General features: G+C 33.3%; 1 protein-coding gene across 1 annotated transcript in view; it reads left to right on the forward strand.

The window, feature by feature from the left end:
* The window catches only part of LOC132946910 (coiled-coil domain-containing protein AGAP005037), a 238,621-nt gene that overhangs the window by 183,169 nt on the left and 36,086 nt on the right, over nucleotides 1-19,366 (forward strand). Inside the window, 1 exon segment of the mRNA XM_061017029.1 lies at nucleotides 5,605-5,761. Within this exon segment, the coding sequence (XP_060873012.1) occupies nucleotides 5,605-5,761 (157 nt within the window).

The raw sequence follows: 19,366 nt of genomic DNA on the forward strand, positions 1-19,366 counted from the left end.
ATATATCAATTTTTTTTTTTTGTTTACCGACCTCGAAAAAACATTAGACAATACACAGGAAATATCGACATCACTTTGGCTAACAAGTATATAATATATAGGTATTTTTTTTTTGTTAGCGCAATGACTGTACTGCTCGTACCTATATTGATTTAGAATTAGATAGTAAAAATGATATATTTTCAAACCATTTTTTTAGGAGTTAAAAAATATAAGTCATATAAGTCATATTCTATTATTCAACATCTACAACATTATATTACTAAGATTTCATAGTTATTTCCATTTGTCATTTTTAATTCAAAGTTGCACACGTTCAGCTTGATTGATTAATGTATACTTAATTAGCTATAAAATTTCTATATATTTACGATAAAAATGTTTACAATGTTAATTTAATATTATTATATAATAAAGAAAAGTAATATTTTAACACACAATGTGTTCTTAATTTTTGTATCTCATTTTTCGCATAAAATCAGATGCCTCCATATTATGGTTTCCGTCCGTTCTATCGAGTTGAGAGAACTGCTATTAAAACGCATACCTACGCAGAAGAAAATGGTAGTTATTTAATATATTTTATATAACCCTCTTGGTCGTAAAAAACGACCAGCATTGTCGACGCGTCCGATTTGGGGAAGTCGGGGTATTGCAGGATAACGATATTAGCAGTGGGTATATTATTACCACGGTTATAATAATATTATTAAATCAATATCGTCGTATTTAAAAGTCGGGAGAATAATAACGACCCGTCGGCCATCCGATCTCGCAGTTGACGCAATATTATACGGCTTGCAGAGTGCCGCTCAGGACCGGAGATAGTCGTCGTCGTCGTCGTTTAAAACGTGATTTATGGTGTTCGGTCGTGAGATTTACGATCGTTCCGTTGAGATAAGTTTTTGTTAATACGTTTCGCGCACAAATATATAAATATACGGCGAACTCGGCCCAAGTCGTCTCGTATAACAGGTCGGGGAGGGTGTGTCGTCGACGAAGTCAAAGTCGCGAACGCGGTCACAACTGCCCCCAAAATGTAAGCGTGCGCATTTTATTAAATTCTCTCGCGACCTTTGCCTCCTGCCAATATAATAATATAGAACCTCTTTGTATAATATGCACACCCACGACGTCTCCTTTCAGCATTCGCGTCATTGTGCGCTGCACTATAATATATATATAGGTATACGTCATTTACGGGCCAAAAGTCATCGATTCATTTGATATTCGTCGATAAATAAAAAAAGAACGCAACACAGTGCCTACCATGTGTTCCCCACAATCGATTAGATATTATTATATTATAATATCATAGCCGGTACCTATTGTTGTGAGATCGTTATTTTTTTCTTGACGCTGCAGGTATTATAATATGCACGCACACAATAATTATAATTGTTATATTATTATATTGGCGCCACCGTTTGACATCTATAATCGAATTGTCCACACGACCTTCGCATATTATCATAAACATAATATTTAGGTACGTGAGCGATGACAATAATCGTTATTGTCCCGCAGGTCTTATACCTACGTCGACCACGTCCGCGGGGTGTAGGCACAACAACGTTTCTTTTTCTTTTGTTTCTCTATATTATGTGCGCACCGACACCGACCCCGAAAACGCGTACAATATTGTATTATGTAATTGTGTCCACTTGAATTTAAATCAATGTCCACGCAGATCGCAACAACAATAAAATGTTTTGTGAATAATTCAGACAATAATAATATGATAAATTAATCGGTTACGGTGTAGCGATGTAGACGTTTACATCGATGATATTGCAGGGAGGGAGGGAGGACGGAATTCGGTTTCGTTGAATATACTTGGAAAAATATGTATCTGTTATTGCGCCCCGAGTTAGTTTCTTAGGGATTTAGGGTTAGTTAGAATTTAGGGGAGTCAAAATTCTGATAAAGATTTAGTGTAAATTGTAAACTAAGAACACGTAAAAAAATTAATTTTGGATTTCAGAGCAACGACGAGAATACGTCTTCTGTTTAGCGATGACGCATTAAAATTTCCAAAAATCAGAATTCTAATAAAGTGCATTTTATAGGTGAAATATTTTACACTTTTGGAAAGCAAACGCGTTTCGTTCTAGGGCATTTTTGGGGTTTTTATAGGGCGTTACGTTCACGGGCCTATAGTTATAACTCCTGCGTAGAGTATAGTGGTTTTCTAACATCGTTCCCGGACCCTTCCCCCGATTGAAAAAAATTCCGATTGCGCCACCCCGATACTGATACGTATTTATTAATATCGCATTTGCGCACAACGAGGCACGTACGCTCATGCGTATTCGACATAATGGTGTAAAATATATTATATTATTATCGCTCAAATAATATGATATAATAATTGTGCCGAGTCGCCGATCCATTGTACCTACCTAAGTATATCGCGTCGGAGTGGCCGCCAAACGGCGGCGTTTCGAGGTCACTTCGACGACTACGAAATTCGGCGGCTTATTCAAAACACTACGGCCCGTTGTTTAATTATTATTCTAACCCTCGTCGTCGCACACACTTATTAATTATTCGAAATTAGTTATGGTTTAGAGACTGCTGCACAACCGCGCGCCGCCGAGCGGGGGGGGGGGGGGCCACGAAAACGACAATAATGTTATCCGAAGAAAGTTTCTGGCCCCCGAAGGCTGTATTATTATTATTATGCGCAGGTCTACGCTTATATATATATATATAACTATAGTGTATATATTTATATGTAAAGTACCCCCAAACACGAGCGGTGATGAAGTCCCGTTGGCGCGTTATACTCCTCATTATGTGTAAAACGAATTCGGATCCGTAACCTTTCATCAACACTTGATTGGATTTCGGAATATTAAATTATATTTACACAATTATTGTTATTACCGTTGTATTATTCCCATACAATATTATGTACCGGAAGCGAGGAAGAGCGCCGTCGTACGACCGATCATAATAAAAATAATAATATTATTATGATAATATTCCTGCGCGGTACATATTATTTACTTATATAATACGCCCGTCGACGGTTTTTCATCGTAAACGAATTATTATATTTTGCCGACCATCCCGCGGTAGACATTGTTATTCTCGGTAAACGTATATTATCGTTTGCGAACTTTGTATACATTTTGGTATATTATTATATTTTGAACTTTTATTTTCCGTCCAAAAATAATCGTACCCCGCTATTATAATGTCTGTAATACCGCCACTCTTCGATATATGAATTTAAAGTTTTCCCATCGAATTCGTTCAAAATTTAAATGATCTCATACCATTAGGTTTTAATTCCCCTGTAGTTTTTACTCGCAACTCTTCGCACCAATTATACGCGAACGACAAAACATACTTGACCGCACATATTTATACAAGTCGAAAACCTATGATACAGTGAAACCTCCCCTAGCGGATACCTCCCAATAGCGGACGTTTTCTTGAAAACTACAAACTTTCTACAACCTGAGCCCACCGAATACCGTACAACATTTCAGCGACCGAGAGTGTCCGTCCGGTATTCAGAGGTTTCACTGTAATATCGCAAGCGTATAATATTATAATTAAGGGGATTTCAAACGGACAATTAGTATTTCAACCAAAATCTACCAATCTTTTGTCAATCACACAAATTGGATGAGTATAATGCGATAATATTTCTGAAAAGTGATTTGAATTCGTTGATATTATGTCTACTTGAGATCGATCGTGCTACGATTTGAAAATTGCCTGTTTTGAACTACTTGAAAACTGTCCATTTGCAACCCCCCTTAATCAGCCTAGTATAATGTCGTTTTGATAATAATTCTTAAGCACACTGCAACCGTAACGAAACAAATGCCGTAGTTATCAAAAGGTCATTTTTATCGCGTGTACTGTACATTTTGATAAATTATAACTGAACGTTTTTTCTTTTAATTTAAACTTTATAATTAAACTACATATTTTATTAAACAATGATAAATCTCGTTTTCTTTTTAATATTGCTATTTTTTTTCATCGTGCGTTTTCTCGCGTAAAAATAATGACAGTAATAATATCATAATGTTACCATCTAATCTCAACCATAATATATACATGTTAGGTATATATTATTAAGTTATGCAGACATTATTTTCTGAAATTAGCTATAAATTTTATATTGTGCGCATTTTATTTAATACTGGAGAAACGTTATTTATATTTCATTTTTATCCATCTACTGGTTTTCCAAAATAATCTATTTAACTGCGTACATCTCTGCAGTAGGTAAAAAACATTGGCATTTAAAACCAAAAATAACATTTGAAGTCTTAAATATTTTAAACTGAGGCTATATGGCACAAAGTATACATGGAAAGTAAATCGTAAAAATAAAAACAGTATTCTAAAACGGTTAGGTGTTTAATTTTTCCTATCGTTGCGCGTGTGCAAAATACAAAATTAAAGAATTGTAACTCATAAGAATTTATGATCCAATAGTTTGGTCTCAAGTCCCGCCACAACAGAATTCAAAAATATTTTTGGGGTACCGATTAATACAAGACGTACCTAACTGAGCTATTCGGTGTACCCTGTTTTTGTGAACACACGCTATATTATTATAGGTACCTAAAAAACTATTAAGTGTCATTAGGTTTATTTTGGAAAAATTGTAATTGTAGTTTGAAATACTTGAAATTTTTAAGTTTTTGATGATTTCAGAACAGCATTTTCTAAATTATGTACATCTCAGTAAACCCGACTCGAGTAATTATATATTATAATGACATTTATCATGATTAATGCGCCTGACACTATAAAATGCCATCCAAAAAGTTATACGGCAATTATTTATATTTGATACGATTTGATCGGATTCAATTTTCATTATTTTCCAACGTTTGGAAAACTTTTCATGAACCACGGTATACGCTGGTTACTATACATAATCAATACTTCGACAGTGGTGAGATTATTTGACATAATATTATGTAGAATACTAGGTATTCGATCGAAAACATATAATATGTGAAATGAGAGCCAAGTTCGGTATTATATAATATATGCCTTGGCTGTTGACTTCAACGACAAAAGGAGTTAGATCTAAATGGGTGCCAAGTTCAACGGCCATCCTGAAATTTTAATACATTTAACAACATAAAATATTTTATAACAACTTAAAATATCATTTCTTCTTGTAACTTAGGATAATATTATATTGAAGCCTATAAGGTCTGACTTGGTGTTAAAAATGACGAATTTCGGACGTTGATATCTATAGATAACCGTTTGAGGTGTGTTTATGAAATTTGGAGCACATAATATGTTTCACGAAAGTCTCGATACATGAGCCAAATTTGACATGTTGGAATAGTTTTTGAGTTATGAGCGGGTCAAAAGTGGCCCCAAATGGTTCGTGTAACATTACACATGGTGCGGTCTCACCAGCTGGAACTGAAACTGAATTTTGGGTATTGGCTATGCAAAGATATGTCTTTTCCGTATTCGCGGCTGCAGCCATATCCAACCCGATAGTTATCAAACATTAATGTTACTACCGTGAAGATATTAAATGCATGTAAAGCCACATAATTATATAATTAATCAACCGATATGTATATATTATTATAATTGTTTCAGGGTACATGTCATCGCCGGAGAGAGCTAGTTCTAGGACCGGCGGGTACACGGCCGCCCCGTACATGTCTCCGGGGGGATCGTCGTTCGACGACAACTCGTATTATGGCTATGGACCCAGGACCGGGTCCATCACGCCCGTGATCGACGAAGAGACCAGGTAAATATGCGAAATCCGTTGGTAAGAAAATATTTGATTGGCGGGAAAAGGTTATCGGCGAATACATTATTATATTGATCCAACGACGTATCGTACGACCATTATTATACAGCTGATATCTTCTATGGGATCGTCAAAAATATTGTACGGCGGCTTTGCGGTGGGAAAAAATTACGCAATACAATATAATATTATAGCTGATATTCCGCATGGATAATATTATGGACATAATAATAATAATAATATTACTATCGTCGTCGGTGCTGTAAAACTGTCCGGATAAAAAAAAAACAAAATGGTTATGACATCAAAACGCATTGGGTACAATACGGTTTCGGCGGTAATCAGTAATAATCACCGGCCGTAGAAAGTTTGAATGTTTTACGAAATATTGTTTTCCAATAATTTCAAAAACTATCGGACTGCCGCCGGTGTACCGCACAGGCGAGCGGAGAATTTGATATCGCGTTATTATAATTTATGTTTTGTGTGCTAATAATAATGTTCGTCGCGCGCTAATTATCATTATTTATGGGTTTTTAAGCAACATTAGTTCGAAAAACTGCTCATAATTGCAGTGTACGCCGGTGTATTATTAATAATCACATTGTTATTAGGTAATTATGTATATATTATTATTATTATTATAGTGAACGAACCCACCTGTTAACTTGTAAATATGATACATGCTATTATAAACAGGGTGATTCACCATTCACCAAGTACCTACGTCCACCCCTTCCACTTTTCCCTTTAATAATGAATTTATTCAAACTCTAATTTTTGGCATTTTTAAATATACCTACTCAGTGGCAATTTTATTAAATTCTTGAATTTTTTTAACCGAGTAAGTACTAAAGGAATGTCCTGCAGCGGCGATACAAACTTCTGTTTTTCAAATGAAAACCCTTTTACCTGTAAATAATGTAGTGGATCATTTTTTTTTTTAAAATTCAATTAACCTAAATTAAAAATTCGAATGAGTAGTTTCTTTGTTATTAAAAAGTTTGTTCTAAAGATATTAGTCCTTAAAAATGGTTTTACAAAAATTTAAAATAGACTCAATATTAAAACTAGTATTTATTATATACTTCGACCATTTTTATAAATTATATTAATGTTGATAGATTGATATTAATGACTAAAAGTGTCAAATCACCATAGTGCCCATATCTTATGAACCCATTGTCATGTGGACCTTTTATCCTTAGAGCACAAAATTAATAATCACTCAAAAACTAGATACTCGTATGAATTTTAATTCTGATACGTCAATCCTTTTATCCTTAGTATACAAACATTTTAATAACCAAGAGACTACCTACTCAATGCACTCATTCGAATTTCGAATTTAAGTACGTGAAAATTTTCAGAACAATTATCCGCTGAATAACTACTATTACAGTTGAAAAGGGGTGTTCTCCTTTGAAAAACGGAAGTTTGTCAGCTTCGCAGAACATTAAATCTCAATAATTCGAAATTATGATCATTGAGTATACGAGTATGTAGGTAACTATGTAAAAATTTCCGAAATCAGATTTTAAATAATTGCATTATAAAAATGGGTTTGGCATGCTTGCGATGAGTCACCCTGTACATATTATTATTCACGGATGTCTATAGTTACTTAACAATATAGTATACTTATTTATAGCGCGTATTACACTTTTTACGAAATATTTCACATGCGTTGCTACAATAATCACTATAATCGCACGCCCGCGGAACCGTATAACATAACAACATTGGAGGTATCATAATAATTCACAAAACTTTAAACGCTAAAATATAGGTAGTGAAAAGACGTGAAAACATAAACTTATTCAGACCTAGTTAACTGCGAGCGTAACGTCTTTGGTGTATCGGGCGCTGTTAAATTTTATTATTTCAATGAAAACGATCGTAAATTTGTGAAAAAAAAAAAACAATAATAATAATAATAAATAAATAAACTTTCGTTAGTTACGAGACGGCGGTTGCAGGTTTACACGCGTTCAGCTTTCAACAAATTAAAAGGGTGTTACGCCGTTGTTCGCCTTCTTCTTTGTCTGCTATTTGTCATGTCCTACGCATGCCATGATAGGCTGTATACTCACTTTCGTCATTCTGGAAAAAAATACAAAATAATAATAACATCCTTTCCATTATTATTTATGTTCGACTACGCGTACGGTATATTAACCTGTATCGTAAATATCAATACGCGAGGAGACTTTTTTTTTTTTTTTAATAAATGACCGTCCGATTATTTTATGACTGTTAAAAAATGAAAATGAGCTGAAAAAAAATACCTTTAAACTGCTTCTCGTCGTTTCGTTAACACGTTTTTATGGTCATTTGATAACGACGGCAATTATAGCTCGTCGGGTCAGACATCGGAAACTTTGTTTTCCATTATTTTTACTGTTTTTTTTTTTTTTTTCGTAACTTTCAATTTGAAGAATACCTACTCTCGGGAAATACCAACGCGTTACTATTGTAAAACGGAATTAAACAAGTCACCGCGTGTGTCGGGTTTGATAGATTTCGTGTGTCTTAGGTGGTAAATTCATTTGATGGTAGGTAATTATCTGATTTAACAAAATTAAAAATCTTGACGAAACGTCATTTATTAACCGTGCAATAGGTATATGCGAGGCAGGTAATATTAATAGCTCTGTCACAATTCGATCGCACATTGGCGATACATAAATATTTTTTGAATTTCTATGGTTCGAAAATGGCCAAATATCTTTGAAAGTAATATCTCGCGTCTTTATGAAATACCATTATCGGTAATGGGTCGACATTTTTCGGGTCTGTATAATAAAATTATTATTTTCTAAAACACTGTATAATAATCGAAATGGATATCGGCTCGAACGTTTTCGTCGTAAATTACACCGTCTATGTGTATATCGTACGTAATAGTGTTAAACAATGCAATATAATGACGATATAATTATTACGTTGTAAGACTATACGTCGCTATAAAAACGTGCGTACACCTATATATTCAGAGGTTATATCCATAATATAATCTCGTTTCGGTCAAATGTATATAATATCTTTTGGCCCGGTCGTGCGAAATGCCATCTGTGCAGAAACGACCATCGTCCATCGAACAGTCAATATTAAGAGGACGCCTGACCCGCATATAATATGTTGTCTCCGTCTTACAAGTAAGTGACATGGCAAATTTTACGCTGGGCAGAACACGCGCAGCTCCGTTATAGTTCAAAAATCAGAGTGAATTGACCTCTTATAAAATTTAAAGGGAAGATTATTATCTAAGCAATTGTAACAATTATAAATATAAATATGTTACATGACACCTAAGTATATAATACGAACTCTACCGTATGTACGATTAACTGCTGACCGATACATTAATATTAAAACACACACAATGTATTAGTAAGTTAGTTCGCTGTGCACCTTAGACCTCAATACACACTACGATTACCGGACTCCGTATGACTACGATACAGTTACATAGTATAATAGAACATAGTTGATATATTTGTGAGTATTAATATTTGTAAGTGTTTAGCAGACAATAAAACATAATTATAACTGACAAAGGAATCCTAGTAATTTAAATATATTTAAGATCCTGATATCTACATATCTGCCACTGGCTACGGTATTTATATCTATAGGATCCTACGATTCTCCCTGGATATCTTATATTTAACTGGTCGTTCCCCCGACCACGTTGCACAATCTCGTGGTTTTTTTTATTATATTTTAATTTTAAAGCGAGTTATGAGTAATTTTAAAATTGGAAATTGTTTGTACATCTTAAAATATTCATAACTATTGCTTTAAAATTAAAATATAATACAAATCCCACGAGATTACCCAAATAATAATCTCACCTTTAAATTTTATAAGCGGTCAATTCACTCTAATTTTTAAACTATAACGGTGCTACACGTCGTGATCTGCCGAGCGTGTACGATTTGCTGTGTTACGCACTTTTAAGTTGTAAGACGGATACAACAAATGCGGGTGAGGCATCCTCTTAATATAATATTACTTCGTCTTCGTATTATAGTCATCATCGAACACACATTAATGCGTCATCGGGACACGGTTCATCGTCTCTTACTATCAGTGTGTCTATATGACATAAGCGCCAAAGGTGCAAAAATGATATGTCATTTGCGCCAAAATTAATATAAATAGTTATTTAAAAATGTCGATCTTATAAAAAAAATGTCAATAATAAATTGTTAAAATATATTTCTAAATTTAATATCTATTGAGCGTGGCGCACACAGGTGTCTAGAATTTTATACGATACAACTTTTTTTTTCTTATCTGATTTTGGCGCTTATATCTTCCACCGATCAGGACTGCCTCGTCGGCTTACATCGTAGGTATATTATACATATATATATATGTATATCAAACTATTATTATTATCATCACCTTTGCGAACCCCGCCAATATAACATTAATTCTTTTATTACAAGTGCGCGGCGCCGTCTCGATCGTGTCGTTTACGCGCACATAATATAATAATATAATACGCGTATTATAGGCTGCAGTCGGCACAATAATATCACATACATAAATATAAATAATATATACGTACCGGTCGTAAAAATATACCGTATATTATACAATATCGAACTTATAACCGCGAACGGTGTTATGGTGTATAATAACGACTTATTCACAACCGGATCTATTCTGCGGACCAAACCTATTTTTTATTTTTTTTTTTTACGAAAAGAATCTCGTACCCGGCAGCCATATGTTGTGATGCACGATGACGACGACCGAAACGACTCACTCGCACGCGGCCACAATATTATGTAATTTTTTTTCCCTCCAAATTTCCAAGACCGGAACTGACTGTGACGCGATCGGCACATATTTTGGAATCACGCATATATTGTGTATAATATGTATATTATATGGTCTGAAATCTAAATGCAGATTGAAGGTGATGTATTTAAGTACGACGGTTAGGATTTCCCCGTGTCGACACTGCAGCCGCGCGTGCTGCGGTCTCTTTTTTTCTCCGACTGTATTCTGCGCCTACCCGGCGAGGGTGAAAAGAAGAATCGGCTTTCCGCGGGCTATATATACGGGACGGGTTCGGCGAAGGGGTGGAAATATATAGGAGCTACACCGTCGCGTAAAAACCTGCAGCTTTTCTCGGCGGAAGGCTTACGCGCCCGGTAAACCCGACATAAGACCATTACGACGGCAATATATTAGTCGCCGGCTCGTTTATCTACCGTTTTATCTTTTCCGAACGGGATGGGTTCGTCAGTGCAACATAAGCTCTTACCTCGACTTAATTACATTAAAAAAAAATGACACACTGCGGGCGACTGCGGTGCGCTGTTTCCGATAAAAACGTAATCTATTATATTATATATTGCGGTGTATATATAATATAGGAATGAAAAGTGATTCGTTCGCAAAGGGTTGGCTCCGGACCTATACGAGAGGTGTAACGGAAAGACTTGATGAGAAAAAAAAATTACGCTGCTTACACGTATGACAACAATATTGTTAAAAATTATATGATTAATAAATAATTTAAGAAATATACTCGTGTCGGCGTATTCCTAAAAAAAAATATTTTGAAAAAAGTTATTACGTTCCAAATTCATTTAATCAAAAAAATAATATTGATATTTTAAAAAATTCTAAAAAATAAACTGCTTGACTTAGATAAATCTAATTTTTACAATCAAAATTGTTCTTATTATCAGATTCACAAATTGGCCGTTTTGAATATATCCAAAAAAATTTTAATCGAATTTCAATTTTTTTATTTTCAGTGTTAAAAATTAATAATAATTTTTTGTATTATATGCGTGTAGCGCAAGTGACTATAAGTTATATATAAAAAAAAATAATTCCAAAAGTCAGTTCTATCTGTTACGCCCTGTATATACTCATCGTGCGGTATTTTTTAATTTGTATACAGGATATATAGTAGTGATGGCGCGGGTTTAAAGCTCGGTTTTATGGACCCGATATCATCTCAGTTTACGGAAAGATAAAATAGGAGTACACCTGCAGCGGTGCTGTATGTCAACTAAAATTAAATTGCAAGACCTTAACATATATGTGAAATTAGTCATTTATCAACGGGTAATCTGAGAAACTACTGGACCGATTTCAATAGAAGTTACATCAATATTCCATAGATTCCTCTAGACCCTGAGGGTGTTTTAGCTTCTCGTCTCAGCCCATCTAGCCTATATACCGGGTTACCATAATATGATAGCTCGCACGCACGAATTTTGTTTTGGTCAAAGGAAATCGAATGACTTTTCGTTCATACATGAGACGCTCGGGGCTGCCATCGCTTACAGACATATAATGCGTCTCTATGTGATTTTTTTTGAAACAACAGATAAAAATATTTAATCACCACAGCGTTTGTTGTCCGAATGTACATGAAAAGGCAGTGTCTGTAGTTTATAGACTTAGAACGCTTTCGACAAGTATTTCAGAGATTGTCCTTAAAGATGTCAGCAAAGTGTAGAGAGTATAAAGTTCGAACCGCATTAGAAAATTGCCGTATAGGTTATCCAATAATCCTTCACAGGTCTATCTCGGTCGATTTAGTTCACAAAGCGAAGCGACGAAGATGCCGCGATATGAGCGAGAGGTATACAAACACCAAACCAGATAGGTGGCATACACCGCCATTATAATAATATAGTGTCGTATTCTATGTCCGTTCATTTTTTTACCGAAGTCGAGTCTATAGGTAATATTATATAACAATAAGTAATAATACAACTATTCAAATTCATCTCTATACTCGTGCTGGCGCCCGATACGTTTATATTTTATATCTGGACGACGCCCGCGGGCATAGTATAATAATAATAATAATAATAATATATAAATATAGTGAAATGACGACCGGAAGAGTTGAGAGTACCTATATATATATATATGTAATATATTATATCATATATTATAATATTATGTACAATAAATGCGACTATAGATTACAGTCTTATACCTATACCGCGATAAATTCCTATATGCGATCGCGCGTGTTATTCGATTCCGCGAAAGATGAACCCACACATCTACGACCAATTTTTTCGGCTGTGAAATCGCGGAGAAAGTGTAGTAATAATATAGTTTTTATATGTTTTGTTTATTTATTTCGGTTCTGCTCTCGGCGGTGGGTGCGATGCGCATAATAATATAATATATATTTTAGAATAACTCCGACGCCCCCGTTACCCACCCACCTACACACACACACACACACACACACACGCCACACTAGATTAGGGTTTGAAAATTGCATGAAATTTATTTTCTTGAAATATTTCATTCGTATGGAAAATTAAAATGATTGTTTACTACATTTAAAAGTATAATATATATTATGTAGTCATCAACTTGCAGTGGACATTTTTAAAAGTTGTTTTCTTATATATAAAACGAAGAATATTTGTATCACATATTTACGTAATATTATGTAGAAGTTGTTTAACAAATCTACAATAATATAACAAATTGAAAATGTTATAAATTATAGTAATGCAAAGTGTATTATAACTGTTGAGTTTAGAATTTTATAAATAATTAATAATTATATAATACAAATAACAGGACAAGTTACTTTATTCGTTATTGTATAACATTTTTAATCACCTATAAGAGTCTATTTTGTCCGATATGATTTATGAATTATACAATGATACAGTTAATACACCAATTTTTCCTTTTTCGCTATACAGATTATACTTATAGAGTTATACAGTTGCAAACATAATTTATAACCATTGTGACGTATCATAGAAATCCGTAAACGGTAAACCTCGGTTGATAACTGATAAGTTATTCATCAATCATTATCGATGTCGTCCTCATCTGTGTGCAGTCAATATATTATTTCTAATCATCTACAACCGAGAACACGTTTAAAAAAACATAAATACTTTTCATAATTTCATTGGGTTATTTGAACTGGAAAATGTCGAGACAAAAAAATTTCAAATTCAGAACCCTACACTAGACAACAATAATAATAATAATAATCCGGTCCGGTTCGAAACTATCTTCTTAGACGTTTGCGCAACAGTTGCAATAATACGACTATCGCATTGTTGCGTATTATTTTACGCGCTCGCGTTAACATAATGCGTCTTTGTATAGATTACAATAATAATTAATAACCGGCGACAATGCCCGCCGACCGACCGCCAGCAGTGCGTATAACACCATTAGATCACGAACTAAAATGTCCGTCCGTCCTGCAATGGACGTTCCGAACGACGAGACCTAACCCCGCTTCCGGTATCCGCGGTTGTCCACTCCGCGCGGTAACGCGGTATACGCGTACAATAATAATAATAATATGTGGTAACGTAACTCGGAGCCGTCGCATCGTCGTCGTAACAATAAATTAATGTCGTCCGCCTGCGCAGCTGACCGTTTAAACGTTTATATTTTATGTCATATTATATTATTTTTTAGACTGTTTCGCGGCGTGCGATGACCACACGATAGTATACCTATTTGATTGCGTGAACAATCGCTCGCGTCTCCTTTTAATTCATACCGGGTACAGAAAACGTGGTTACGTCTCGTCTGTACCGGCTGCGACGGAACGCCGGCAGTTAATACACGAGGGGTGACACGCTGTACTTCCGGTTGCCCGACGGTGACCAAAAAAAAACAAAACGCCACGAATTCGGATATCAACAGTAATAATATAATAATATCATTGTACGCTCTTTTATCGTATACAGCATATTATTATAAAAAAATTATGTTGTGTATTTAAAGAGAGAAAAAAAATGATAACATGTTAAACCGCATTCCGTACGTCACACGACAACCACGCCGAAACGACTGGTTATGCCGGAAACTTATATTCGTATATATAATAGGTACGAGTTGCTTCGGCGATAAAATATCTCTGCGCCGTCGCAGATGTCACCTGCGCTGTTATTGGTATATATTATAACGATATCGTAGTCTGACATTTTGTGCGATAAATAGGTACTATAAGGCACTCATGTAAAACAAGAATATTATATATTATTGTCCGCAACAAAACGAAATGCCAATCGAAACTTTCACACCGAACTATAGAACCTATATCGCACACGATAATATATATATATATTACACGAATAAATCAATTACAAGTACCTAATGTGTACGTTATTGTACATCTAATTTATGTCTTCTTTCGAAATTCGTTTCAAATCCATTATTAGTTGTTTTTATTATTTTTGATATCACTTATATATGAAAAAAGTTCTTACTGTTTCGAAAACCATTATTGTTCGTGTTTTTCCGAACTCAAAAAACCTTTTTTTCATAATATAAATTATATCAGAAAAATAAAAACAACGTTGCACAGCCAAAATTCTCCTTTTTATGTGGTGAAAATCTCGTTTCTTGGTTATGATTGTAACCTTCTCGGTTCTTTCCCGCGCAAAACAGTTTTTGCTATGTTGTGCATTTGTAAGACGGAGACAACGCATGTGGGCATAGCGTCCTTTTAAGAATTATAATATAACAATATTCTAGTAAATAATAGAGGGCATATTCAAGGCTGGGCATTAACGAGTTAAAGTTAAGTTAAAAAGTTAATTTTATTTTAACTTTTTAACTTGACTAGTTACTTCTGGCTTTTCATTAACTTAACTGTTAACTTGCTAAATTTCTTTCTTAATTAACGTGAAATTAACGAGTTAATTTTTCATTTTAAGAAGTAAGTTAAGCTAATTTATTTTGTTTTTAATTTTATAATATTTCACTATTTCAGTTTATTTCGTTTTCATGTCAAAAAATATGTATCGTAAATTGTTTAAAGTTAAAAATTTATATCATTCGAATCTAACTTATATGGAAATCCTCTATGAAGTATTAACACTATATCCTATAATTTAGTTTTGGATTGGAAAAAAATTAAGTTGTATAAACAAATTAACTTTTTTTTAACTTAATAAAAAGTTAACAAAAAGTGTGTATTAACTTTTAACTCAACTGAGTTAACCTATAGTTAAATTAACTTTTAACTTTTTGTTATTGGTGCATATCAACTTAGTTTAACTGAGTTAAAAAAAAAATCATTGACTTGCCCAGCCTTGGGTATATTGCTAAGCGGGAACACATTACAATTTGTTTATGAGGTGAGTTTCTGATAGAAATCTTGGAGGACTTGTTGGATTCGGATTCTAGTATTTCGGATAGGTGATCTGACATAATATGGCATTGTATCTTTGCATTCGATTAGCATATTTTTGTTTGAACTCTAAGAGCGACCCTGCACAAATGCAACAATAATTATTGTCGTCTCGCGGTCGATAAATAAAATTATGACGGCTGCGTAACGCCCTATTTTTTCAAACTAAATATATTATGTATTTTTTGTTTGTTCTACTATATAAGTCTAACAATGCTTTTAATATCCCGCGGTATCCATTCGATTAATGCGTTCTGTAAATTTACCAAAAATGGGCATTAACTTGTTAAGAAATTAAAGTTAAGCTAAAAATTTAATTTTTTTTAACTTTTTAACTTAACTATAGTTAATCATTTATTGTTTTTAACTTATTCAGTTTAAATGTTTATTGTTGTGACTTAACTTTTTATAGTTAATTATCATTGTTGTGCAGTTAAGTTGCAGTTTTCGATGCATGCGTAATCAACTACACAATACTGATTTGTCGACTCTTTTCGAGTTTGCTCATTTATTTTCAAATTATATATTATAATAATCTAATTTTTTACATAGCGTGTTAAACGTCTTGGTAAATGTTTGTGTATACCAAATACTATGGCAGTTTATGACTTGAAAATATTTTACCTTGAAAAAAATTAACTTTTAACTCAACTGAAGGCAATTTAATTGAATTTACTTAACTTGCCGCAGTTAAATATTTTCATTCACTTGCCCTGCGCCTTTGAAATTTACTATAAACATCGATATGTATGCATTCAACTCATCACTAATACAATATTTTAAAAACCGCGTGTCTTTTAATTTATACGTTAAAATGTTGTAATTATTACTACTACTTATTATTATTAATCTAATTCATTCGATTTGTATATATTCCGCCGCTATAAACTATTACTTTTTACTCAACTTATGTAAAACAAGAATATTATACATTTACTGTCGAACGTCCGCAATAAAACGAAATGCTAATCGAAACTTTCACACCGAACTATAGAGAACCTATGGCGATATAACATTTAAATTATAATGACATATATAATTTGATTATTCGTACACACAAATAAATCAATTACACATAACGCGTACATATTGTGCATCTAATTTATGTCTTCTTTCGAAATTCGTTTCAAGTCCATTATAGTGTATACCTATATATACCTCTACTCGTAGAGAATTTTTTTCGTTAATCGACGTGTGCGCATATTATAATATTATACACCGCATGGCTGCTGAAAGATCCGGACGTCGAAAGACTATAATATATTTCGTAATATATTAATGGTTTTGCCCAAACTTAATTACTCGTCATGTTATTTACACGAAAGTATTTTCAACCGACCATAAATCCTATTAAAAAAAACCCCAAACTGTTTTTTCGGTTAAATTATTAAACACTATATATGAATTATTACCATTTCGAGATGATGATAGGTTAAATTATGCATTTTTCATAAAAAAATTTAATCCGTTTCGTGTTAGTTTTCCGAGTTCCATTATTAAAATATAAATATTGTTTGCTTTTTATTAGCAAGTGGCTTTTTCTGCACTATAACTTATCGTCCAATTTTAAAACTCGCCGCGAGTCAACAATTAGATGGACGCATCTATTTTATAAAAAAAAAATTTATTATTTCCACGAGACGATAAAAATCTTGAGTAAAAAACTATTTAACTCGTGCTATACTGCTATCAAGCAATTATACGATACGATAATGTCATTTTTTTTTTAAGTATCTTATTCATATAATTTATTATTTAACTTTTATAATTAAAAACAAAATATATAGACCTTTTTTGTTTTAAGATGCACCGAATAGAAATAATTCGTTTTTAACGACTTTTCGCTCTAGTTGTAATCGATATAATATTATAATTGAATTAAAAATATAATTATCTTGAGAAAACACATAATGTTAAAACTGTCCACTCTGCAGCTATCGAAATTGACAGCTGAACAAAATCAAGTCTGATAAATCTATAAATCGTATCAGCTAGGCAATGTATATAATATAATAATATATTATTATTTGAGCGCAGCAAACATTTACACAATAATATTAATATAATCGCCGTTGCGTTTTGCACCATTATTGTTTTTTATTTTCATCGTAAGCACCATTTTTTTTTTTTTTTTTTTGGTATATCTCTACCAAGTATGATTGATCATTAAAATGTTCATAAATATACAAATATAATACTATAAAATAATAATAATTTGTTTATACTATCCGCGACATCAATGGATGTAACATTATATATTTTAGATATATTTATACATTACAATTATTTACAACTAATGATAAACGGTATTACGTTTTTAGGAATGACAAAAAATAGTAAATTAAAATATTAAGTATTAGATAACAGTATGGTAGTAAATAATAGAGGGCATAATGCATAACACATTATAATTTGTTTTTAAGGTGACTTCCTGATAGGAACTGGATGACCGTGGGGGCGTTGTTGGATTCGAATTCGAGTATTTCGGATAGGTGACCTGGTATTTGGCATTGTCTACTCTCTTTGCATTCGATTAGCATAATATTTTAATAATAATTATTGTTGTCTCGTGGTCAATAGATACAACTATGACGGCTGTGTAACGACCTATTTTTTGTTTTAACTAAACATATTATTTATTTTTTGTTTGTTCTACTATAGAGCTAACAATGCTTTTAATATCCGTGGTTTATTTGATTAATGCGTTTTGTAAATCTACTATAAATATCGATATTTTTGCATTTAACTCATCGCCAAACAATCTTTTAGACATCGCGGTGTGTTTTTTAATTTATACGTTAAAATGTTGTAATTATTACTACTTATTAGGTAGTTATTATTTATCGAATTTTTTCGATTTTTATATTCCACCACTATCGATGATTCTGACCGTTACTTTTTCGGGCTCGTTATGAAATAAATAAATAAACAAATATTATCGTACCGGTTTATACCTATTACACTGCAGCAGCAGTGCAATAATATAGCAGGTATATATTATAAAACAGTACAACTAATTTCGAACCCCATCTTTATTGCCCACGTGTTGCAGCTATTGCACGACGTCGCGACAGTCGATAAATGTACAGAACTATTTAAGTTGCGTATTACCATCGATACACGTAAAAAATAAAAAAATGTATTGTTCTACAGTCGAAAACTGCGTCGAAAATCGGCGGACAACCGCGATAAGTTTAATATTATTATGACGTGTCACGAACAGAGCTTTTGATCCCGCGTATCTCCGCAACCTTAAGCTCGTATAATATATTATCGTACCGTATTGGTATTTTAATTTTTAAGGTCAGCGTAATAATTTATACACATCACGTGTACAAGTCCGTCGCGAAGGGTCCGTCGTTTTACCGAGCCGATACCATATATATATTGACAGTCGAAATGTGGAGAACGATTGCAGTCGC

Source organism: Metopolophium dirhodum, chromosome 6 (assembly GCF_019925205.1).
Source record: "Metopolophium dirhodum isolate CAU chromosome 6, ASM1992520v1, whole genome shotgun sequence".
Classification (NCBI taxonomy): Eukaryota; Metazoa; Arthropoda; class Insecta; order Hemiptera; family Aphididae; genus Metopolophium; species Metopolophium dirhodum.